Source organism: Schistocerca nitens, chromosome 4 (genome assembly GCF_023898315.1).
Source record: "Schistocerca nitens isolate TAMUIC-IGC-003100 chromosome 4, iqSchNite1.1, whole genome shotgun sequence".
NCBI lineage: Eukaryota > Metazoa > Arthropoda > Insecta > Orthoptera > Acrididae > Schistocerca > Schistocerca nitens.
In genome coordinates, this window is record NC_064617.1 from 986,692,149 (window position 1) to 986,719,296 (window position 27,148).

The window sequence follows — 27,148 nt, forward strand, 5'->3', positions numbered from 1 at the left end:
CAAGCGTACCGACCAGCTTCACTCGCGGCGTGGTCCACCACCGTCTCCTCTGCCGTCTCCAGGGCTGCCGGCCCTCGTGGCTGACGGTGCTCCTCTCCCCGCCCGACCGCCCACCGCCCCCACAGTTCACAACCCGTGTGGCCCCTCCAGCAGACAGCCCTACGTCCATGGAGGTGGATCCTGCACCTGCGACTGCCCCCCCCCCCCCCGCCCCCCCGGTCTCCTTTCGCCCACAGCCCCAGTGCCTGACATTGACATGAGCCTTCCACTCCCCCCCCCATGGGGGTGGAGGGTCTGCTGTGGCCCGGTAATTCGGATATTGTAACGCTTACTACATCGGCAACACACTTTATGTCCAACCGCCACGGGATGCTTGCATCACAGGGTGTATATTCACCAGGAAAACCTACGTCATACGTATTGTCAAAAGAAAGACTTACTGGTGGCCACAACACACCACCAGGTCTCCTCCAACAACCGCCAGGGACCACTACCCATTCACGGAGCCTGCAGAAAAGCTTCGCCAGAGGTTGCAGCTAGCCTAGGAACTACTTAGCTACACCAGGCATGTGTTCACAAATAGTTCCAGCTTTATAAGGTGGCGCACCACTGGAAAAAGGCAGTTAGAAGCACCGCTCAGAAGGATACCGAGCTGCTGACCTGGCAGCCGTGGCCAGAGCTGGCCGGTCTCTTGGTATAGTTGATGAACCTCTTGATGTTGCAGAACTGTTTGTGTTTGTTCCCTGTGAAGAGATGGGTCTTTTTTATTATTATTATTCTTTGTTATCGTGTCGATCCGCACTTGGATCGAGTCGGTTGTTCTTTTGGATATTGTATTATTGTTTCGTTTTAATGAGTCCGATAGATTGTTTTTGAACTTGTGTTTTCTGCCTTTCTATTCCACTGGCGCAGATACATCAGGCTCACTTTAAGCTTTACAGCAGTCAGATCCTGCTTTAGCTGAAGTTTTGCATACTGTTAGAGCTTTTGAGATTTCTCAAGCAGCTCAGGTTACCATTTCCATGGCTTTGTGATATCAGTACTGTCAACTCAATTGGCAAATGCTGCACGACCTAGTCTGGCTGATACTGAAACTGCAGTAACGTTGTGCAGTCCAGGTGTCAGTGGAGGGGCTCCCATTTGACTAGACTGAAATGAATCCCAGTTCCATAACAGTTTCTCCACCTGACTTTGGCGAAATTTTTGCATACCGCCCAGTTATCTTGACTGTTTTTCTTCACAGGCTAGATGTACTTGCCTACATTATATTGATGTATGTCAGCAGTGTTTTCACCAGGGTCACATAGCAGATGTTTTTCAAAGCCAGCCATACTATCAGCAATCCAGTGCACTGATGGAAATAAACAATATTACAGATGTTAGGATAGTACAACACCATCTTATGCTGTCAGCAACAGTTCGTGGTATTCACATTTTAGTCCTTTCTGATATAGGGGCCTCGGTCTCAATTATTAATCAGACTTTGTATCTCCGAATGCATTCTCCACTCTTAAAATCTTTGGCAGTTAAGCTGTGAACTTACTGTTACTAGACCATATAGTTCTGGAATTAATGTATAAGCAAGTAACCAAAACAATTCCTTTCTTTATAGTACCAGAAACCTCGATGGAAAATATTTTTGGCCCAGATACTTATTCAGCCTTTGGGTTTTCTCACCAACTCTCAGTTCAGGAAATTTAGAATACCATTTCGTTTGCAAAAGTGTCGTATTTGTGTCCCAATATGTACCCTTCCTTTCTACAGGCCTGAGACTGCTTTCTAATTTTTTTGCTTACATTACATTAAAAGAGTCAATAGTACCAAAATTTTCCCAAGCCCACCCAATACTTTTAGCCTTTTGGAATGAGGTTTAAGTAGAAATGCATTAGCATCGCTCAGAGGAGTGAAAAGTGTTATCTTCAATTCCTTATAGCAGATGGGCATCATTTTTAGACATATTCAGAAACCAGGTGGTGCATTCATTTTAGTGGGTACTTCAAAAAAATGGTAGATGCTCAGTTGACTGTGGACTCAGTGCCCCTTCTCCATCCTGATGACTTACTTTCAAAGTCAGCAAGGGTCATCTTTTCTCCAAGTTTGCTCTTTCGGAAGATTATTTTCAGCTTCCTTTGGATGAGGTTTCCAAAGCCATTCTAGTATTAAATACTTTTCATGGCATCTATCAATACAACATGTTATCTTACAGCATTGTTAGTGCTCCAGCAATATTTCAGAAATTTACAGAACATGCTATTGACAGTATTCCATAATGCACCAATTACTTGGATGATATAGTGGTCACAGGATAGAGTCAGAAGGGTCATATATTGAATTTCCAAGTGGATATTTTCCATGCTTTTGCAAGCAGCATTTAAGTGCTACTTGACAAAATGCTCATTTTTCATCTTTACATTAGTTATACACAGTACATCCTTAGCCACGATGGCTTTAAACTGACATCAGAGGATGTGGCACCCATTTCTCATTTTCCTGCATCAAATAAAGTAAAGGATCTGCAGATTTTTATCTGCAGGGTTACGTATTATGCCTGATTTATCTCCCAACACCACATTTGTTGACTTGATTGTGGAGAAGTGAGGGGTCCTTTACCAATGGTCCACAAGCTGTTGCTAAGCATTTCGTAAGCTGAAGCAACAACTCTAAGCTGATTATTACCTTGCCTTGTATTAGTCTCATTTATCTCTAGTGTTGGCCACGAACACAACGCTACATGGGGTCAGAACTTTTCTATCGCGTAAGTACCTGAATGGTTTGGAACAGCCTATGATATTCTTATCTGAGACCCTCACCATGGAACATGAAATTTATTCCCTGATAGAAAAGGACATTCACAATTATCTATGGTATCCAGAAGCTTCACAATTTCCTGTATGGCAACCAATTTCGTCTTGTCACAAATCATTAGTCGTTGTCCATATGTCAATGTGGCATGAGCAGACATCTCAGAGATTACAACTCTGGGCTCTTTTCTTATAGGATGCAGATGTGCTGTCATTGTTCTAACCTTTAAGCACTAATAATTTGCGTGGATATGCACAAGTAGAAACACTAGTGGGTTACATACTACTGACTCCGCATCTGTCATTCCACTGCCGTGCCGTGACATGCGGCCGGCGCTGTTCATAGCCAGGTGGCGCTCCCGCGCTCGGCCGAGCTGCGGAGCGCCTCTATCGCCGTGTTCGCGTACTAACGTAGTGGCACTTTTGAATGTCGTGGCACTGTCACAACAGTCATCATCACTAGTTTTGGGCCCTGATGATGAATTTCATAAACAAGAGAATGTCTAATTTATCATACTTTGTCATTGTCAAAATACTGTGCAAATATGGAAATACAAATTCGGATGAACACTTAGGAGTACACCATTAAGAGACTGTTTACTTTTACACTGAATTGGAACAGTTGGTGGAAGACGTTCCCATTGCTTCCAGAGACGTTGCAGCAGGAGTCACTCTGGAGACATCTTTGTCAGTTCATACAAACCAGCTGATTGGAGGCCCTTCCTCTGCCAGCATTTGCAGAACTTCATTGTTTCCTTACATGATGCCATGACCTTCATCTTTTCAAAGGTGGCTACTACTGAACTAAGGCGATCATCAATGTTGAGAGATGATTCCAGAGGTTATGCATTCCCAATATTGTGATTCTTGCATCAATGCCGTAGGGGCATTTCCAAAGTGAAGAATCTGCAAATAGTCAACAAGAATCTTGTGTACATGGCTCAGCACTGCCAAGCTAATCAGACCCAGCAACTAGCACTGCCCCAAGACTGCCATCCATTGTCCGCACCTACCCAGTCGTGGGATCAGGTGCGTGCAGATATTGTATGTCCATTCCGTGGGGGCCTGTGGTTGCCTGTAAATCATCAAAATGTGACAGATCACGGTGGAGAATACCGCTAAGGCCCTGACCACTGTTTTTTTATCTAAAAATTTCTTGTCGCTGATAATACACCACAATTTGCATCTGTTGCTGTCCAACAGTTTTGCATCCAGAATGGAATCAAGCATATTACTCATATCATTTCACCCCGCCTCTAATGACATGGTCAAAACCAGAAATACAGCTATACACCTAGTCCAGTAAACAAAGAAAAATCAGGGTAAAAAATTTGCGTAGTCACAAATTTAAATTACAGCACACTGGAATGAGGGAGTGTCATCGACAACATACCACAAATCCTGACCAGTGGATTGTGTGTGTGTGTGTGTGTGTGTGTGTGGAGGGGGGGGTTAAAGTAAAGGGTACAGTTTTAGGCTTTTCTTGAATTTCTAACAAACTGCAGCTGCTGGAGAAAATGTTTCCCAGTACATAATAGAACTACAGTAAATTTACCACGAAAAGTCCTGTTCATTCTGTCTCTTAGGAATAATAGTTACTAGAATGCAGGGGACAAAAAATTGCAGTTTATAAAAAATAGTGTTTTAATGGTATAAAATTAATGTTTATTGTTAAATAAAGTGGGTTAGTAACAAATATTAGATATGTATACGACATCTAAATGCAGCAGAACTGTATTAAGGTATAAATTTTGTTCTGGGGGTGTAACAGGGTGGAAGGGAGGGGGGGGGGGGGCGTTAGGTTAGAAGTTTGAGGGAAGGCAGATCCCCAGATTGTGGTCGTGCACTTCCCTCCTTCATAGGTCTGCAAATGAAGAGTGTGCGATCAATTATCCATTCTCTCTACCGGAGTATATCACAAAAAGCAATTACAGGCTAGTTCACAAAGTCATACCAACCCCTCCACTGCTCACCTTATGAATCACAGGTGATGCAGTATGCGCACATGCTGGTGGTTTTTATTTTCTGCAGAATGCATTTATTTATTTATTTATTTATTTATTTATTTCTTGTTCCATAGATCCAGTTAGTGAGTCAATCACAAGGATATTGAACGTGTCAAATTGTACAGGTTTCAATTTAAACTTACAATAAATACAAGGGCAATTCAATGCCAAACTGTACATAGTTAAAGTAAGACATACTATAAATACAGTAACAGATACAATGTCAGCTAGATAACATAACAACCGTTTAACAGAAAAAGTAGTTTCAAATAAAGGTTAAAGATAAGAGCACAAAGTTAAATCAGTTATTAGGCCTACAAGAGTAAATACTGGTACAGCCAATTTGTTGTTACAAACTGTAAGCTAATGCCCAAATGCACAATAAAATCAATTGAACTACTTCTAGACACAATAAGTTTAGTGATTAACACTACATGGAATACAGATATCAAAGAATGGAAATCCCAGGATGGAATAACAACAATATGAAAAGGAAATATTGTTACTCATCACATAGAGGAAGTGCTGAGTCACACACGGGCACAACCAAAAGACTGCTAAACTCTTAGACTTCGCACAAAAAAGTCTTCTTCAGAAGCAGAAGACACACACACACACACACACAAAATGGCTGTGTGCGAGTTTTCTGCTTTTGAAGCACTTTTTTGTCTCAAAGCTAAACATTTAGCAGTCTTTTCACACACACACACACAAAATGGCTGTGCGCGAGTTTTCTGCTTTTGAAGCACTTTTTTGTCTCAAAGCTAAACATTCAGCAGTCTTTTCATTGTGTCTGTCTGCAGTTCAATGCTTCCTCTATGTGGTGATTAGCAATGTATCCTTTTCATATTGCTGGAATGTAGATATGTGTTATTAATAATATATATGACGATAGTACCTGTTCCCGAAAGAACATTTACCGTGGATGACCATGCAGCTTTGCTAGAAATGAAATGATAATTAAATAGACACCCTAGCTGCAAACAGGCATTGATGTACTTCATTGGGGACATGTTGAAAATGTGTGCCCCAACCGGGACTCGAACCCGGGATCTCCTGCTTACATGGCAGACGCTCTATCCATCTGAGCCACTGCGGGCACAGATGGATAAAGCGTCTGCCATGTAAGCAGGAGATCCCGGGTTCGAGTCCCGGTCGGGGCACACATTTTCAACATGTCCCCAATGAAGTACATCAACGCCTGTTTGCAGCTAGGGTGTCTATTTAATTATCATGTTATTAATAATATGAATACAGATAGAATCTATGTAAATTCCTGCACAATGTCCTACACTGCCAGAGGGCAGTTGAGCCCTACTCACCCTGTGTGGCAGTTCCAGTGTTATACCAGGAAATGCACTTTCCCCTGCCACGAGTACTGCTTGATTTTCAGTTTATAGAGAGACTATAAGTCCCCAACAGTTCCTGTCCGGTTCTCTCATGTGAGTAGACAAAATTACTTCACTCAGCTCATGTTCATATAGTGGCGTTATTTTCAATTTATTTAGTGAGCACTTATTTGCTGTTGTCAAGTGATTTGTTACATAAGAAAATCTCCACAGCTGGAGCTGTCAGCTGTATCAAGCTGCAGAGCCCACCTAAGTGTAACGTGTTGGCAACATGCATTTGACAATGTTGACTTTATTGTCTCCACTATTAATAGCTGGAGTACTTTTTGTAGCACGAGGGACATAAAACGAGTCACATCGGCGTCTGCTCTCCCGAGATCTGAAGAGGCCGAGATCTTAAACTGGCTTCCTTTGCAACAGAAGTATGTCACCTCGCTGTTATGGAACTTCAAATATTTCGACATAAGTCACACATTGTATTACAGCAAATTACTGTTCTAAATTTGAACATGATCAATCCTGTTCCACCAGACATATTAACACACCTTGCAAGATACATTGTGGATGTGTGGCAAGGGACTCCAGTCAGTTAAGCCCAGTCTACAAGTGAGATTTATGCTATCTATCAGTAATGTCTATTTCTGCTGTCTATCAGTAATGCAGTTAATGATGGGACAAGTGTGGTAAGTTTTGGTCATTCATTAATTGACAACCAACTGACTACAATTCCCTGCAGCACTACACTCACAAATTAGGCACTTCTCAGTCATTGTTTACAGGGGCTTTTTTTCTCAATAAACTGAAAATAACTCTACTATATAAACACAAGCTCTGTTAAATAATTTTGTCTCCCTAAATGAGAGAACTAGACAGGAAATGGTAGGGAGGTCCAGCCTGCCTGTAAAGTGATAAACAAGCAACACTCCTGTTGGAGGAAATTGCCTTTCCCATAATACCACCAGAGCTGCTGTACAGAATGGCTAAGAATCAATTTTGACTCCAAAAGTGTAGAACAGTGTGCACAGATTTATGCACAGATTAACATCAAACACAAACTGAAATGAGTACATTTGCATGGCAACTGCTTTAACTCCACAGAATTTTTTTAAAAAAAGTATATAATGCACGTATGTATGTGTGTTTGACTGTAAAGTGCAAATCACTGTGCATAAAAGAGAATTACTGGTAGCAAAAAGTAATGAAAAATACTATCAAGTAATTGGTCAGTATGTTGTCATATTTTTCACTGTCAATGGGCATTATGGGTGTAGCTAACTTGCAATGAGAGACCGCATTTATGATCCATTGAACAAGCAAACAATTTTCTGTGAAAAACTCGAGGGAATGGTTACTGATAACCACCATTATCTTGACAGGCAACCCCACTGTCATTATAAGGCATTTTCCAATTTGTATTTTGAAAATGGCACAGGCTTACTTGTCAAAATATCAGAGTTCTTGAAGGATTTGTCCAGCTGCATTCTTGCAAGTTATCAGAGTATATACACTTAACTTCTCCTTGGGCAGTTCACTGAATGCAGTAATCTACTTATTTCATAGGATACAAATTCCTAATCAATAAATGCTAGGAAGTTCTCACATACTATGTATGTAATTACTATGTTGACAAACTTATTTTTTAAACCACAAGTCTTCAAACAAAAGCCTACATCATAATACTATCGTAACTGCTATCCAAATGTCCATTACCTAGAACTCCACGCCCTCCCCTCGCCACCTCTCCCCTACCACATAGCCTTTAACCCGTGCCCAAATTAATTCCATCGGGCTATACTGACAGAAATGTGTGAATACATGCAAAACTGTGTGACCACATTCACGTGCAAGAAGTGAAGATTGTATGTTCTGTCACATAACTTGTATGAATAAATGAGCTGAAGGAGTTTGGCATGAGTCTGGTTTATACTGAATGGAATATTTTTATTTTTAAGCCAATATCCACTTTCCTGGTGTTTGTACTTGGTGTTTTCTCTGTAATGTCTGAATGATAACTGGCACGATACATCACATGACTACCTTTGAAGCAAGAACTGTTCAGTGGGCCACTCCTTGAAATTGATAGTATCCATTTCTAAATGGGAGTCACAAACTAATAAAATACAAGTTTGCTCTCAGGAACAAAACCAGAAGAAGAGCGAGCATGCAGAATAATTGTCCGAGAACCTTTCGTAATGGGAACTTTCGAACCACCAGTACCATCACTCTTTTTCCAGCAGGTATTTCTGGTATGATTCTGATTCACCCATGTTTCATCATGGTAATACACAGTTGGAACTACCTGCTCCTCTTTATTGTGCATCTTTATAAGGTATGTGGTTTGTTCTGCATCTATCTCACTTCTTTCAATTATCTATCTCACTTCTTTCAATTAATCTATCTCACTTCTTTCAATTAATCTCTCTCTCTTCTCAACATATTTGAAGCCAATGCCTTCTAAAATTCTTTGCACTGACATAGCACTACTTTCAGAGCCAATTTTCTCATGCTTAATTGTAACAAGTTTTTGTGATGTTGGATATTTGTCATTTATTTATTTTCAGACATGGACCATTTTAAAATATTGTTGTCAAAATCATCAATTTGTGTTACAGGTTTCTTGTGATTCTGGTGGTTTCCAGGCTACATGCAACCAATGTTTCTGGAGGTTTCTATAGCTCTGACACTTTTGTTTACAATCCTCTCTACAGTTCTCTTGCTTACACCACAGGATTCTGCAGTCTGTTGTTGTGTCTTCAAATAAACACAGTAGTAGTTCTGCTTTCAAATTCACATTTGAAAAAGTTATATATGTGGTAAATAATCCCTCTCACTTGCTTGTGAAGCACTTCACATTTCTTGCCATAACTTGACATATATATTAGGAAATCACACTAACACATAGAACACATAGATACACGTTCACGGCTTTATTGCTACAAGAAAATAGCAACCAAAATTGGATGAATAATTTGGTTGTCACAAAGTGCAGCAACTGCTATTAGCATTATTGCAAATTTTGGTGATAAACTTGTGAGTAAATTAGCCTACTATGCTTACTTTCATTCACTACTTTTATATGGCATCATATTTTAGTGTAATTAATCATTCAGAGAAAAAGTATTCATTGCACAAAAGTGTGTAATTAAAACAATAGCTAGAGCCCACCCAAGATCATCTTGCAGACATTTATTTAAGGAACTAAGGGTCTTCACAGTACCTCCACAATACATATATTCACTTATGAATTTTGTTATTAATAACCCACCCCAGCTCAAAAACAATAGAGAAGTATGTAGCTACAACACCAAAAGAAAGGATTATCTTCACTATTCTGGGCTAAATCTGATTTTCACATGAAGGGATGAATCATACTGCCACAAAAGCCTTTGGTCATTTACAAAACTGCATTAAAATCTGACAGATAGCCAACCAGCACTTAAAAATACATTAAAAGCATTTCTGAATGACAACTCCTTTAACTCAATAGATGAATTTTTAGATATGAAGTGGTGATTGCAAAACAAAATATTAATTACTTAATTATATCACATAAAGAAATCTTATGTTAAAAGACATGTTCCAAATCGTTACAAAATGTCATACTCAGGATCTATGGAACAAGTATTAATGTAATGTAAAAGCACACATGCAGGTGAGGGATTCTTGCAGTCTAGCTGTAGGTCATGGCTGTCCTCTTGGAGAGAGTATGACTGTTATTGGCTGCTAGCGGTTAATGGAGGGGAATGCGCAGAACAGCTGAAAATTGGGCCTCCTTCATACGTGACGTGGACTTTAGTCCTCAAGAAAAAATAAGCAGGACTTTTTTTTGGAGAAAATTTAACGTAGTTTAATTTTATACTGGGATAAATTTTTGCTGGAAGCTGCAGTTTATGAGATATTCATGAAAAACACTCACACCTTAATGGGCAGGATTTTTGGTATGTTCTTCATGACACTACACCCCCCCCCCCCCCCCCCCCTACTACAGCACAAAAATTTGTGACTACATTTTGTCTTTTTTGACTCAGTTATCAACAATCAGAAGATGTTCAGCCCACAACACTCCTTCCTTTCTTCAGAGGGAGGGGGAATAGGCATAGTCCTGGGCAGGCACAGTATTCAGCCAGTTTTCCAAGGACACAAGAGAATTTAAGAGCCCTGCACACACTAAAAGACAGCTTTTCTCTCAGTGTTTCTAAAATTTATAAAATAGCTTGTGAATGTGGTGACAGTTACATTGGTCAATCAACATGAACAATTTTAGAACACTGCACAGAGCACTGACTGCACATTAAATATTGCAATTTCGACAAATCTGCTATTGTCAAACACAGCCTCATGAACAAACATACAATTATGTTTGATAAAACTGAAATATTATCCTGTGCATCAAACTATTGGGATTCTGTAATCAGAGAAGCTTTTGAGATCAGATTATGTAACAAGAACTTTGAGCTTGACAGTGGCTACATCGTTAGTGGTGCATGGAAATGGGTGTCTGATGCTGAAAGGTAACAAACAAAGCAATTTAGTCACCCACCATCTAACGGAATCAGCATCACTACCATTGTTCTTCAGTCACAGATACTGGCATAATCCCTGGTAGCATACAGAAGTTCCATGCTTTACGAAGTCACCATGACATAATTCAGCAGTACCTAATGTCCTACTGAAATCCAATCTCCTTTATTTATTTATTTATATACTTGTTCCATAGATCTGTACATGTGAGCAAGTCACTCAGATGTGGAACGTGTCAATATACATAATAAAATACATTGAATAAAGACATTGTTATAGTATTAATAACAGTGCACAAAAGTCATACTTATTAGCTTAAAAACTAATCAACATAAATGTGAAGATAGCAGTTTCATATTTAGGGCATTATTGCATTTATTTTAACCTTGAACAGTAATCAAGACTTCCCACTTTGGGTTTAAAAGTGACCCAAAAATGGAAATGAGAAAAACAGGAATTTTTACATTAGGGCATTATTACATTAGTTTAACAGTAAACAGTGTCAAAAAATTTAAAAACATCTTTCCAATCTGGGTTTTACTTATTTCTCTGAAAGAATTCCTCTAGTGAGTAAAGTGAGGTCTCAAGTAAATAATTTTTCAAGCTACGTTTAAATACTGATGTACTACTCCTTATACTTTTGATGCTGTTGGGTAGGGAATTGAAAATTTTTGTTCCAGCGTACTTTACCCCTTTCTGAATAAGTGTCAAGTTCTTTAACTTACAGTGGAAATCCTCTTTTCTTCTGGTGTTATGTTCATGATGTAGGCAATTCGTTTCATACAGAGTGGGGTTATTTATTATGAAGCACATCAGTGAATATATGTACTAAGATGTTGCTGTCAGTATTTCAAGTCATTTAAAAAGATTTCGACATGAGGTTCATGGGGGTACACCACAAATGATTCTTATTGCTCTTTTTTGTGCTGTGAGGATTTTCTTTGAGGCAGGTGTATTGCCCCAGAAGATGATGCCATAACACATGACTGAATGAAAATAGCCAAAGTAAGCTGACTTTGAGATGGTAATGTCATTGAAGCGTGACAAAATTCGTAAAGCAAATGTTGCCGACGTCAGCCATTTTTGTGTTTGTAGAACGTGATGTTCCCAGTTCAGCCTACTGTCTACGTATACGCCTAGGAATTTTGATAAGTACACTTGCTTTATCATCTGATCATTCTGTGTGATAACTTACACTGATGATGCAGTAAGTCACTGATGCTCAAAATGGACAAATCTAACATTGTAAGAATTCCACCAAGCATTTATTCAAAGTAAAAGTTGCTTGTCAAGAATGGATTAATTTCTATGGGTATTTTATGTAATTTATGTTGAAAACCACAAAACTGTTATTCATGGACAAGAAGCAACCAACACACTGAAGACATGTAATGAAGGTAAACCATACACTGTGATAATGTGTGTTAGCTGGAACAATGAATAAAGCAACGTATTTAAGTTACTTCACACACAGAACAACAATTGCAGGAAGATTAGTTATAATATGGGTAGACTAAAATGAATGAATGCTTTCAGCACAAATACATCATATACCGACCAAACAGGAAAAAAAGCATAAAAAGGGACAATACTGCAGAGATTCCAGCACACCAACACAGAAGAAAAGGCACACATATGAATGTTATATGCCAACATCTTCCCTCTGTGAGGTAAAGTAGATAAAAAATGCTTACATATGACTGAATTACCTCCTGATGCAATTCAAAAACTGGTGTAGTCCTGTTACTAACAGTATCCAGTTCCGATGTGTACCATTGACTTGCTGATTCACGCTTCTCTGCTTTATTACTAGTCCGACGTTTATCTTTCCCTTTATCTTTTTTGCTTTTCAAAGTCCCACCTGAAGCTTTGGCAAATATTGGACCACCAATTGTGGGAGATGTTACAGGCGTCTTACTAGCTGGTTGATGCATGCTTGTCGATCTGTGTAAACAAAATTGGGTTGCAACTTTATAATTATTGTTCATTCTGAAACTTCTTCTTTTTACATAAAATATATTTTTATTCATTTAATAACCATATTTCACTTAATTTTGCTCAAGAATAAGCCATAAGTCTAGGAAGAAGCACATAACGGTAATGTGCCACTTAAATATTTTCAGTGTATACCTCGTTCAACAATTAGTAACTTGCTACTAAATTGCTAAGTTGATGAATATATTCTATATCTCACGTAAATCTGTAATTTTTCCACCATCTAGAGTACTTGACTATTTTATTCAAAGAAATGTTATGCACAACAACACATTTATCCTTAATTTTGTCACATGTGTTTAAATATGAATATGGGCAAGTAATTAATTTGTGAACACAATTTCTTCTACATCGATGATAGTCCACTACATAATTAAGGCTACCCCTTTTATACAAGGTGAAGAATCAGTACATAATACCATTAAATAAATTATCTGTAATGATTTATAGTGTAATGACAAATTCATGACATCTGTAACACATTAGCTGAAGTTACAATAAAGGGTTCTAGAATGTGACAGGAAAATTATACTAATTAAGCACAGCCTTCTCTTTTCATTGATTAAGACTGACAACAGCACATTAACTGGATTATTGTAAATTATTATTTTCATTAGTAATCTCAAGCAAAATTTTATAAGAACTGGCTTACACAAACAGTGAAGCGCACTGCATAGAGTAAGAAATTATTTATGAACAGTCACATTCTTATATGTAGATATAGCATGCTTGCTAATCATGTACAAAGATTCTGCTTACAGGAACTATGATAAGCTGATGGAACAATCATTATGGAAACTACTAAACAGAAATAATAAAATCATCTACAGCCTGCAAGATTTGATTAGGTTAGGTACTTTGTTTATTCCACAAAGTCAGGCTTTGAAACAAATCAGAGGAATTTAATACAGTTTTCATATATAAAGTTAAACAATAATTGTCAAAACAAATACTTGCACAGTAAAGTACATAAAATAATTCTTATGCTATTGTAACCATCCACTGTCAACTGAAAAGAACTTACCATGCTTACATAATCAGGTCATGTTACTGGACTGACAATGAGCTGAAATCTAATTTTGAATAACACTCACATTATGTGACATCATTAGTAATACATACACTGCTTAGTTTCACTGAGCTGGAAGAGTTTGCTGCTGAGAAAAACTTCACATTTTTCTTAAACTGTAGGTAAGCTTTCCACAACTGATGACAAATTATTGAAAATGCGTATTTCTGAATAATTGACAGCTTACATTTTATACCAAAATAATCACCTAATAGTTTTTATGCAGACTGTTACCACCTTCATAATAATTTTGTGAAAATAGTTATTGGTTGGAAGTATGAATAATTAGGTTATTGAAATATCTTTGACGATTAAATAGCTAAAAAGCAGTAGTTAATATACACAATTTTTCAAAACAGGCTATGCAGAATTTCTTGGATTGAATACAAACTTAACTCCACGATCACTCTCTGGGCCTACACGATGCCTACCAGCTGCTGTGTCATCTTCTGCCGTATGACGTAATTCTGATGTGATGTAGAGGGGCGCGGGGTCAGTGCCCACTCTCCTGACCATTGTCGGCTTTCCACCCTCGGAGTCATTACTTTTCATTCAAGTAGTTTGTCAACTGGTAACATGACTGAATGGACCCTGTTCCAGTTCTAACACCAAGGTAACATCCCTGGGCCTTTGTGTGGCCATCAACCTGCTGATCACGCAGTTACATAATATTCTTTGATTCACAAAACATTTTCACTGTTCACCATTGATTTCAGACAGAATTACAAAAGACACAATCTTTGTTTAACAGTGTTAAGAAGTGTAGTATTAAATTCCATGCAGAAACCTGGTTGTGCATTCCTCCTCCTGTGGTACACCCAGGACAAACTGAGCAATGACACTAGGGATGGGAATATGAAAATTTCAACTATAAAAGCAAATCTTTTAAAATAACATTTAATGAGCTTCAACTCATCTTCCTTTACAATGATTCCTCTGAAAGTTCCATACTCATATTCAGAGTGTGCAGTGCATTCAACATTTCCTCAAGAATTTTTGAGTAATATCAAATACCATCGGCAGGTGGTAAACTTTGTAGAAGCTTTCTAGCACAGTCCTTTGAAGCCCCTAGCATGGTTAGTTCACAGCTTAGCTTCTCACAGGAAGCTATATGGCAAAGATCAGAAGAATAATTAAATGCAAATCCCACATTACTAGATCTGAAAAAGAATATTAAACTGAAGAATAAAAATGTGTGCATGAATTCCAATACTGGAAAGGAAGGAAAGTTTGAAATGGATTCTGTGTTACAGAATAGCTGGATATTTTTCAAGGAGCTCTTTGCGGAATGGAGGAGTGGCCATGTACACCAAAATATTTCTGGTAAAATACTGACCCTTAGACAATGTGACTAACAGCGTATTTTAAATACGACAGTATGCCATCTTAGACACTATATAACATTAAAACACTTGATAATGGCATTTTAAGCTGAAATCATGATCGTGTAAATATAACACTGCAAATAAAAAAACAGTCTAATGGCGGTACTGACTTTAAAGAAGTACTCTCCTTCTGACAATAATTTCAAATTTTTATTCACACCCCTCAAGTTAACTATTTTCCCTCCAGCATCACTTCATTGCATGAGGATTCAATGTTCACCTGCCAACTAGCATATCTTCAGTTGGAGCTCTGATGTCTTGCCTCTTTCAACTGCATCTTCAGTAACTTAAGTGTGATTTTTCAGTTAAAACCAAACAAATTAGTGTAATGCTGATATATGACAGTGTGAAATATTCAATAGGACATAGGAGCTGATTTAGTATCTGTTTAACAGTAGCACAAGCCCTAATCACTAAAACACAAAGAACAAAAATAATGAACTGCATGCCATTTACCTACCTGAAAGGTTTAACAACAGATAATGGTGCAAATTAATACTGTAAAAATCATTGGCAGACCATTATAAATACTTTCAGGCAATAAAAGATTATTGTTGTTTATGTTCTTCCATGTACACTACTGTAGACCAATACTGTTGTTTCAGTTACGATCAACCAATATTTGAATATAGCTCGCCAGTCTGGGATTTGTATCAGATAGGACTGATACAGGTAATACAGAAGATCCAAAGAACAGCAGTGTGTTTCATTACAGTTTCACTTAGGAAGTGTGAAAAGGTTGTGGAGATGCTCGGCCAACTCCAGCGGCAGACACTACAAGAGAGGCATTCTGCATCACAGTACGGTCTAAGACCATGGCGATAAAATCAGAAATGGAGGCGTAGCAGTAATCATTCTCCCTGAAAACTATATGTGCCATCAACAGGAAAAGAGGGAAGTGACACTGGTATACCACACACTGTAGGGTGACTTGCACAGTATAGGCATAGATGTAGAAGTCTTAACAAAAGTTACCATCAGTGTTCTTAGGTTGTCAAATTCTGTTTTGCAGCTGTCAACATTTGTAGCAAATTTTTATTTTTTCCTTAGTGAAGTTGAGTTACTCGTGTTGTAGACTGTTTATTTTTGATATAAATATACGATTTCACACACACACACACACACACACACACACACACACACACGAGGTGGACAAAAATATGGAAACATCAAAAACACAACACATTACCACAGCTAATACACTGTAGGAAAACCTCTGGCATTCAAAATAGCTTCCAGTCATCTCAGAATGGATAAATACACGTCCTGTATGGTTTTCAAGGAAATCTTATACCATTATTCATGCAAAATAGTGGTAATTTCAAATAACAATGATGAAAGTGGATAGTGATCACACGCCCTTCTCTTTAAAGTAGCCTACAAAGGCTTAATAATATTATTATTATATGGTGCTTGTGGTGGCCAGGGGACTGTGACAATTTATTACAGTGCTCATAAAACCTGTCCCAGACGATGTGACGATGTGAGCTGTGTGAATAGGAGCTCTATCATCTCCTAACACAGCATCACCAGTGGGGCGCACACTTTCTATCATGGGATGGACCAAATCAGCCAAAATACTCACATAATCTTTGGCAGTAACGCAACCTTAGAGTAACCACAGGGCCCTCAGAATACCATGATATGGTTGCCTGAATCATCACTGAACCCCTGCCATCTTTCAATCTTGGGATGCAAACTCAATCAGAAGTTGGAAACGTATGCAACAAGATTAAAACTGTGTGCCCGACTGAGACTCGAACTCGGGACCTTTGCCTTTCGCGGGCAAGTGCTCTACCATCTCAGCTACCGAAGCACGACTCATGCCCGGTACTCACAGCTTTATTTCTGCCAGTACTCGTCTCCTACCTTCCAAACTTTACAGAAACTGTCAAAATACTTTTTAGAAAACTTTGAATATTGGTGCCATCAAAACTGGCTAAACAAAATGTAACTAAAACCAAAATGAAGCAGTCTGAAACTAAATTGTTAGAATCAAGTAAAATAAAAATAACTTGCAATGATCAGTATACCATATAAACCAACCTTTGTTAAGTTCGTGGGCCTCAGTTTTGATAAAAATTTAACTGGAAAGTATGCATTGATTACTTACTAAATAAACTAAATAGCTTACCATTTGCAATGGGTATTTTGTCATGTGCCACAAATATTGACACCAGAAACATAATCTATCATTGCTACTTTGAGTCACTTATTTAGATGGTATAATATTCTGGGGAAATTCAGCAAATAATTAGGTTGATTGGTTGGTGGATTTAAAGGGGAAGGAGGGGTGGGATGGGGTGGGGGAAATTGCTTGGTCATCGGTCAATTAGGAATATGTGTGTTGCCAAACAATGAGAATTTTGTCAACTGTCATTAAAAAATTTAAAAATACTAAAATACTACCCCCCCCCCCATCCACACACAGAGTAAATAACTGAAGCCACGGTAATGATTGAAGCAGAAGAAATGAATTAAAATTTGTGCTGCACCTGGGACTCGAACCCAGGTCTTCTTGCTTACTAGGCAGAAATGCTAACCATTACACCACCACAGTACAATGGTCAACATTGTTGCATGAACTACCCAAGTTGAGTGCCCTCCCAAACACAAACTTAAATTCATATCCTCTGCTTGTTTTCCCTTACATTGTCACTATTGCCAGGGCTCTCCTACATTGGAATAGCACCCCAGCACTGGACGTAATGGGAAAGTCCTGTACCATAAGAGATCTTATAATTAAATGTTTCCCTGAGACATTCAAGTCCCTTCATTATCTACAATAATTGATAAAATCTTCTATGGTACAGGACTTTCCCATTATGTCCAATGCTGGCGTGCTATTCCAATGTAGGAGAGCCCTGGCAGTAGTGACAATGTAAGGGAAAACAAACAGAGGATATGAATTTAAGTTTGTGTTGGGGAGGGCACTCAACTTGGGTAGTTCGTGCAACAATGTTGACCATTGTACTGCAGTCATGTAATGGTTAGCATTTGTGCCCAGCAAGCAAGAAGACCCGGGTTTGAGTCCCGGCCACGGCACAAATTTTAATTCATTTCTTCCACTTTGATCATTATCATAGATAATAGAGAGACTTAAATGTGTCAGGGAAACATTTAATTATAAGATCTAACTGAAGCCATTTCAAAAAATCATTGTAACTAGTTTAACTGACATATCACAAAATTCAACACTTGTATGGAAAAACTCATAAGTATCATATTGTTGCAGCCACACTTGAGATTTCTGCCAAGAGAATGCAACAGTGAGCAGTTATGTAAGGTAGTGACAGGTGCTGAGAATGTGTATACTGTGCTTGGAATACATTCACATCAGACTGCCATAACAATGTAATGACACTTCAGAAATAGGCTCAACAAAGACCCACCAACTGCCAACTCCATTTGACAATGGTATGCACAGTTTAAAGCTTCTGGTTGCCTCTGCAATGGAAAATCAATGGGTCAGCCTGCAATAAGTGAAAAAAAAAAAAAAAAAAAAAAAAAAAAAAAAAAAAAAAAAAAAAAAACAGTTGACCAGGCACAAGCGAGTTGCCCCACGTAGCCCACAGAAATCCAAGAACAGAGCGAACAGAGAGTTGAACACACCACAATGACCATTGGGAGATTGTAAGGAAACAAATGAAACTAAAGCCTTATAACTTGCAATTGCTACAAGCTCTGACTCCGAATGACAAAGCCAGAAGCTTTGACTTTTCGGCACAGCTTCAACAGCTTATGGAAGAGGATGGGTTTGATTCACCAAAAGTCAACATGTTCTGCACAGTCTCGCAGCTTAAAGTTTACAGTCCAATTTTCTTCCGCAAAAAGGCATGAGACATGTGTCTGGACATGCTGGAAAATTGGCTCATGTCATAACTAGAAACCAACAGCAAGAACTTCATCTACCAACATGATGGTGCTTCACCCCATTTCCATTATGATGTTCAAGAATTCTTAAACAAGAAATTCAGAAACCAACTGATGGGGTTGATGATCAGAAATTCATGTCATCGTCTCCACTCTCTCCCAAACTCCATTGTGAGCTTGCATGAACAGTGCTTTTGAATGGACTGATAGGGACATGACGCACCAAATGTGAAAAGAACTTGACTATTGACTTGATATCTGTAGAATCAGTAGTGGGGCATATATGGAGCATGTGTAATATGTCAAATGAACTGAGTTGTTCTATGTGGGTGCAAAGCCCTGTGACAATATGTCAAGTAATATAGCTACAGCAAATCTGTGAAATTGCTTCACACATTTATAATGACCTTGTATTTTTTTTGTGTACTGAAAACTATAGTAAGTATTTGTGTAGCTGCATCTAGAAATGTATATAAAACACTGTGAATTTTTGTATTGCTTCTAAAATGTTCTCACTGTAAAAATTGAAATATCTCCTTTATATCAAATCAAAAGATTTGAAATTGTATGTAGCGAAATGAATAAATCACATGTCACAGTTCACATTCTACCTTATTTTTACTGATATCACTGTAATATTTGCTTTTAATGCAGTTAACAATGAATGGAAGAACTTCATAATGTAAGTTTGACACTAGGTCTAGAGATCAATAATTGATATGAGTGTTATAACAAGGTAAAATAATACACAATGAACACACTGAAAAGAAATTGCACACTGTAATTCAAAAAGCTAGTCTAGTTTTGGTGTTTTGTCTTTACAGCAGTTGAAGACAATCATTGGACTAACTCAAAAATAAATAAACAGGAGAATCACAATAATTTGAAGACCTATTGGTCAATATCTGACGACTGCAATGCACGGCAACATATCGAAGAGGCTGTTACCAAGAAATGGAGGCAACTGACTAATGTTGACGACTATCTTACACAAAGAAATATTATACACCCTTTGTAACTCTCTTTATAAAAGTTCTATGTAAAACAAATGATACACAGTTGTTTTACATGGTAATGATGTTGTTGTATGAGTTAAGTGCACCTGGAAATGAAGTCATTTGCACACCATAGATGCAGTATGAAAAGATCTCAAATAAGACATCCAAAATGTAAGAGCTGTTTGGTTAAATCAGTATAAATTGGCCAAAATCACCTCAAATATGGCAAATAGATAGCTGTGTATCACATGTGTCACACACTGATGGGTTGTGTCATAAAGGAAAACGTGTGTAGAATGACAATTCCCTACATGGAAGTAACATAATAGTTTTCATCCTACCATAGTGACTATTTTACACTGATTAAGTCAATTAGACTTACAATTTAAAGTAAGTACACAAATTTTGCAAGACACACTAAGAAAGCCAGAGAATTGTGAACATATATAAATATTTGCTTCATCCCCATGCAGAGAGCAGCTGTGTAGAGACAGAATGACTAATCTGCTGCTGTCGCTGCTGCAGCTACACAATAAAATCTACAGCATGGAGCCAAATGTCCCCACACACCTAGCACTGTCCACACAGTAGACATCAACTATGTGTATGACACATAGTGTGTGGCCAGTGAGCTAATACACACCCCATAGAAGAACCCCACAAATTAAAAACCATGGACTTTATATTGCAGACATTAAATTTCAGATATGATCATAATAATAATTCATTACCTTAGACCGTGCAATAGTTTCAAAATTGTACAAAGTGAAGTAACAAAATAATTTAATACGTGGGTGGTCAAAGTTTTAATCATCATCTTGAATAAAAAATAATTTTTTTTTTCTTTCCAGGTACATGTCTATGGTCCTGGCATAAATTGGAATCTCTCTCTCTCTCTCCTACCAAAATGGTATCCTATCACACACCCAACCTACACAACATTCTGATCCATCCCTTCACTACATCACTCCCACTCCTAACCTCTTACCACAGGAACCACAGCCCTTGTGGAAGACCCAGGTGCAAGATTTGTCCAATTCACCCACCTGACATGCCTTACTCCATTCCTGCCACTGGCTTATTCTATTCCATCGGAGGTAGGGCCACCTGTGAAAGCAACTTCCTCAAATACCAGCTCTACTGCAATTTCTGAACAACATTTTATGTGGACATGACCAACCAGCTGTCTGCCATAATGAGTGGCAACTGCCAAACTGTGCCCAAGAACAGAGTTGACCACCCACTGGCATAACACACTGCCGAGACCAACATACTCAAGTTCAATTGCTGCTTCACACCCCATGGCATCTGGATTCTTCCTTCCAGCACCAGTTTTCCTAAACTATATAGGTGGGAGTTATCCTTGCAACACATCTTTGCTCCCGTAATCCTCCTGACCTCAGTCTCCACTAATCTACTGTCCCCACATCCTTCACCTAACAGAGTTCCCTTGCCCTGTCCTGCCACTCCCTTCTAATCCACATCTCTACATTATCTCCATCGTGCCCGAACAAACTCATCGGCTGGTGGTGCTTGTACGTCACATGCTTAGCTCTGTGCCTCTGCCGCCCGTCCATCACACGTCTCTATTTTGGTACCTGCCATCTACCTCTGAGCAACTAGTTGCTTGTCTCCAACTCCTCCCCCTGCTTCCCACCTCTTTCTCCCTCCAGCTACCCTATGAGCCCTCACTCCAGTTCACCTACCAAATCACAATCCCCAGCACTGTGTATCCAGCCAGTGCAATGCACGTGTGCAAGGGTGTGTGTGTGTGTGTGTGTGTGTGTGTGTGTGTGTGTGTGTGTGTGTGTGTGTGTGTGTGTTTTGCAGTGCAGTCTGAAACTATGCCATTAACATACACTATTACAGAGCTATGTAAAATTACACATATTGTTTGTGATTGCATGCATTTCATTTTAAGAATTCCAATGTCACACCAAAGCCTATATAGCAACAACTATAATACCAGAAACTCAAAATGGTAAGTTGCTGTTAGACCCATGACTGACTGAAGTTACATTTCTATCTTCACTTCCTTATTTTTCAAAACCATTTTGAGTTTGTGGTGTTATGATTGTTCCTACGTAGGCTTTTGTGCAATATTGGAATTCTTAAAATGAAATGCATTTGGTCACAAACAATATGTGTATTTTTACATAGCTCTGTAATAGTGCATACTTTCAGATTGCGCTGCAATGATAATTTACTCATTCTAGGCCTTTCTCTTTTCCATGTGAACAGGCTTCTTTCACATCCAAGGTGTTTAGTTCAACAAGAAACGCCTCGGACACAATAGAATGCCATTTACTAAGTGAGCAGACATGCTTAGCAGTGAGTTAACTGTCACTGCAGTGCATTGCGAAAGACGTGTAATAATTTTGCTGATTCAGAATCCCTTATCACAAAGTGTAACAATTTACACAGAACGAAAGGTAAACAAAATGACCAGTATCCCTTAGAACAACACACTTAAATGTGCAGTATCTTAAAAATAAGCTCAATTTGCTCCAAGTGTTTGTGACAAGCTTTTGTGACACTTGATAGTAATAACAGAATGTGTACTACAAGTCAATAAAGTTGTGATTAACAAATTAGATGATTACGTATTAGCAGCTAGTTACTGCAAACAACAACATAGAAGGGGTGGCATGACAATATTTGTTAGTGAACATCTTTTACATAAAAGAATTTCATTTCTTGAAAAGTACACTAAAAATGGAACAACTGAAATGATTGGTATTGTGGTTGACATAAATATTCACTCAACTGGATAGCTAAACTGAAAGATACTGAGATGTACTGTCCACCATGTGATGATGCTTCATGCTATCCTGATAGACTTAACAGGACAATTTGGCAAACAGGCCCCACAGAGCTTAATAGAACTGGAGACTTAAATATTGATGCAAACTCCTGTAGGTATAACCTACACAAAACTGACAGATGTATTAAATTTGTATAATCTCAAAAATGTAGTAAGAAGTTCTGACACTAGGGTAACATATGAAGCACCAGTAAAAGTGATTATGTAACAGAAAGTACAGAGACAATGTAAATTGCCAGAGTGTTAACTTTCATAACTCAAATCACTATTGTCAGTTGCTGGAGTACTTAAGCTTTGCTGTACCAAAATCAGCTAAAATAATTGGAAAAAAAAAAAAAAAAAAAAAAAAAAAAAAAAAAAAAAAAAAAGATTCTGAGTAGCACCAATATCAGCTCCTCCAACATTAAGCTAGCAAAGGAGATGTGGAACACCATTTACCAAAGAGTCAAAAAGCAAACTGGATAAATTTTATAGGACTCTGTTTAGGCATTTTGACTACTACTGCTGCTTCCCACTAGATAAAAACATCCACCTAGTCTAATTAAGTTAAGGCAGAATACACATGAGGTTGACGTTAGGCATAAAGAAACAAAACTGCACACAGTTAAGGAAAAATACGTAGGCAACAAATTAAACCCACATGAAAATTTACGTAGGATATTTTATTTTCCATCTAAGAACAGAATACTCAGTAGAACATGAATCAAACAACAAAAACTTAAATATCTGCGCAGTACCCAGGATGAACTGGTACTTAAATATGAATTGTCTTCCTGGTCTCATACAGACAATTCGTTGCTGCGAAGGTGTGGGAGCCAGTGTGGACTGCTGTGCTGTGACTCCGTGACATCTCAATGTGTATTCTTCTGCTACATTATGCGCAGTGCACTCCAAACTGCGGTCCTTCTCTTCTGGTCGAATGTCATCATAGTTGGGTTCCAGTAAGACCCATGCTGGCTTTACTCTCTCTAAGGACACACTAATGGTTTTGTTCTTGTGCACGACATCTATAGTATTGGTGTTGCATCGTACTACTCAATAGAGTATATTGAGGTTGCAGTGGGGCTCTGAGTGCAGTTGAGTGAAACAAGACATGAGCACAGTCTACCAACGCCTTATATCCAAGAATTGGGCATTCACTGTGCCTAGATACTGTTGGTCTTCTCACTGTTTCCACATGACTGCAGATTTCACATATCAGTGATAAGAGATTTGTTAACATTGGTGATGAGGCAGTGCTTAGATAGTCAGCTGGGACACCCACGGTTCTCCATAAACCAATTCCGCCACTGAAGCTCGATGTCTGCCTTTTACATGGTCCGTAGTCCAAGGAGAAACAGAGGTAATGCGTCTCTTCATCTTCCTTGATGACACATGAGAAGTCCAACCGACATCCTATGCCACCTCTCTACCGTAACATTGCTTGCCGGATGGCAGCTTGTTGTATGGTGATATTGGAACCTGCAAAAGCTGTCAATTTCTTGAACAGGCTGGATTTGAACTGGCAGTTTTGATCAGTTGTGATATGAAGTGGGCACCCAAAGCAAGCTACCCAGTGAGAAACAAACGCCTCCACCACTATTTCCACTGCTTTGTCAGTGATCGGAATAACCTTCACTCATTTCACGGACATGCGCGAGTCTGTTGCCGGGTGTCTCTTTTAATTGAAGACCACACAAAACATAATGTCAGTGACTTGATCATGGCATTTGCCCCTGGGTATGCCAGACCACAAACACTGTCAAATGCCGCATTGCGAAATTGTTGTGTAATGTATGGGCACGGGTTCTGCCGTGCATATCGCACTGCCCGCCATTGGTATTAGCTCTAACTGTAACTCTGTTGTGTGGTCCATCAATAATTTCTGTAGCTCTAGATCTGCTTTCTGTGATGCCGCAACTTCTTCATAGTTCAGAAGTGCTGGCTATGCTGCAAACACGAGGAAAGTAATCTGCAACCACATTCTCCGCACCTCTGGTGTGCCTCATATCCGTGACGGACAAACCCCTGTGCCAAAACTGTCTCAGTGAGCAATTATCGCTGATGCTGCCAAAAGCTGAAACTATAGGTTTATGGTTGGTGAAAATTATTACTCGCCTGCCTTCAAGATATGGGCAGAAATGTCTGACACTTTCATTTATCGCAAACTCTCTATCCTATGCACTCCATTTTGGCTGTTGGAGTTGCGGCTTCTCTGAGAAGAGACTAAGAGGCTGCTGTTTGTCTAACTGTTGTTGCAAGGCTGCTTCAATTGCAACCTGACTGGTGTTTACTGCAATACTCATTGGTGCTGCAGGTATGGGGTGTGCAAACAAGACTGCCACTTCTAACATTCTTTGTGAATCTCTAAAGCTTTACTCATTTATAGTGTCCATTGCAGCTTTTGCTTTCCTTTATAATTCTTACATTCTTGCCAGCCAATGCATTCATAAGCAGTGCCTGGTTGTGGCAGTAATTCGCAAATGGTGACAGTAAAAGTTTAACATATCCAGGAAATGCCTAAGTTGTTTGTAGTCTGCAGGTTTAGGTAGATTTTGCAGCATATCTGTCTTCTCCAGCAATTGCTGCATACCATCGGCTGAAACTATATAGCTGAGAAAAGTTACTCGATTTCTGCGCATTGTGCACTTATGTTCATTTAAAACTACACTGTATGTATCCAGCCTCTGTCGTACCTCCTGAATATGTTTATCATGTAATTGTGCATTCTCTGAGAATATCAAAATATCATCCAGGTATGCATAACTGAAAGGTAACACCTGAAGCACCTCATCCTTAAATATTTGCCAAGATTGGGCCACATTTTTTAGTCCACATGGCATAAACAGAAATTCAAATATCCCAAAGGGTCTGATCAGTGCTGTCGTTGTCATATCAGCTGGAGCCACCAGAATCTGGTTGTATGTCTTATGACAATCCAGTAATCAGAACATTTTCGCACCTGCTACAGCACAGTAAATTCTTGAATGTTTGGTATGGGGTATTTACCTGGAATCATTCTCATGTTCAATCAGCATATCCTCCACAGGGACTCCATGTGCCATCTATCTTGCATCGTAGATGGAGAGGGGATGCCCAAGAGCGAGCTGTCTGGTCTTCTAATTACTCCTCAAAAATCACTTTCATCTCTGTTAATTACTCTGTCACTAATCTGTGGACACGTGTTGATATTGGCAGGCATGGTGTGGTGTGTATATAATGCACTGTATTGTGCTTCACTACTGGAGTCTTGATGGCTTCTTGCTGCAGAGAGAGTATCCCTGGGCTGCTCACTACTCCTATTACGATCTCGGCTCCACTGCACTTAGAACCTTTTATCATGCCCCTATGTGATCTGGTAGTAAGGTAGTTATTTGTCAAGTCCACAGTGATCACGAAATGAGACAAGAAATCTGTGCGTAAGATAGTCTGTAAAATATGTGCCACTTTATAAAGTTCCATTTGTAATTGGTAGACAAACCAATATCAACTGTGAGCTCTTTATAATAAGACATTTTTATGCTTGAATTGTTAACTGCTAGCAATTTCAAAGACTTGCTAGTGTCCTCTGTAAACGAGCTCGAACTCGCTTCCAAATCTGTGCCTATCATGAAGTTGGGACCTGGGAGTCTATCAACCACGTGTAATCTGTGCAGTGTTAGCTAATTCTCCACGATGTCACAAAACAGCCCTTATCTTGAATGTAAATGTTGCCACCTACAGTTGTCACCTGGTTTTTCATTCGTTTACGGCTGCCCTTCTCATTCGAGAATCCACAAGATTTTGTTTATCATGCAGCTCACGGCCTGAAACACCTGCGGTACCAGCAAAAATCATTGCTGTGAGCCTGATCCTGTTTGGAGTGTGACTGCATTTTGTTACTGGTGGAAGTTTGTCATTCCAAGTTATGGCCGAGAAGCCATCTTTTCCATCGTGGTTTGCAGCTGTCCGATCCCCTCAGTAGTGCATGGTTTTTATTAGGCCTGTAATTTGAAGCAGCACAGCTTCACATGAATTTTTCTAACTTCTCCAAAGAGTTACTATTGGCTTCCTTTGCAGAGGTAACCAATGATTTTGCTAGGGATGCTAAGAGCATCGGCTACAGGGTAGCGAAAGCTCTGTCTGGTATTTACAGCAACTTGTCTAGAGACTGTCATTCATATGTGATCAATGTTAGCTGAACTTAGTGAGGAAACTGTTGCCACCAGACATGTAGTAATAATTCATCGGGTATTATGCTTGAGTTGACTACAGGGCACAAATGTCTCCAAAATTCAGATGGACCTCTGCCCCCATGTTTCTCCTGTTACACACATGAGAAAGTCACTGCTCAGAAAATTTCATGCAG

General features: G+C 39.0%; 1 protein-coding gene and 2 non-coding genes across 3 annotated transcripts in view; all 3 read right to left on the reverse strand.

Moving 5' to 3' along the window:
- LOC126253699 (dedicator of cytokinesis protein 1) overlaps positions 1–27,148 on the reverse strand; it is a 443,179-nt gene that overhangs the window by 41,714 nt on the left and 374,317 nt on the right. The window contains exon 32 of the mRNA XM_049955225.1: positions 12,387–12,621. Within this exon, the coding sequence (XP_049811182.1) occupies positions 12,387–12,621 (235 nt within the window). The remainder of the gene's footprint in view (positions 1–12,386; positions 12,622–27,148) is intronic.
- Positions 5,833–5,907, reverse strand: Trnat-ugu (transfer RNA threonine (anticodon UGU)). The gene has a single exon. It is a non-coding gene; the product is annotated as a tRNA-Thr (tRNA).
- Positions 17,614–17,686, reverse strand: Trnat-agu (transfer RNA threonine (anticodon AGU)). The gene has a single exon. It is a non-coding gene; the product is annotated as a tRNA-Thr (tRNA).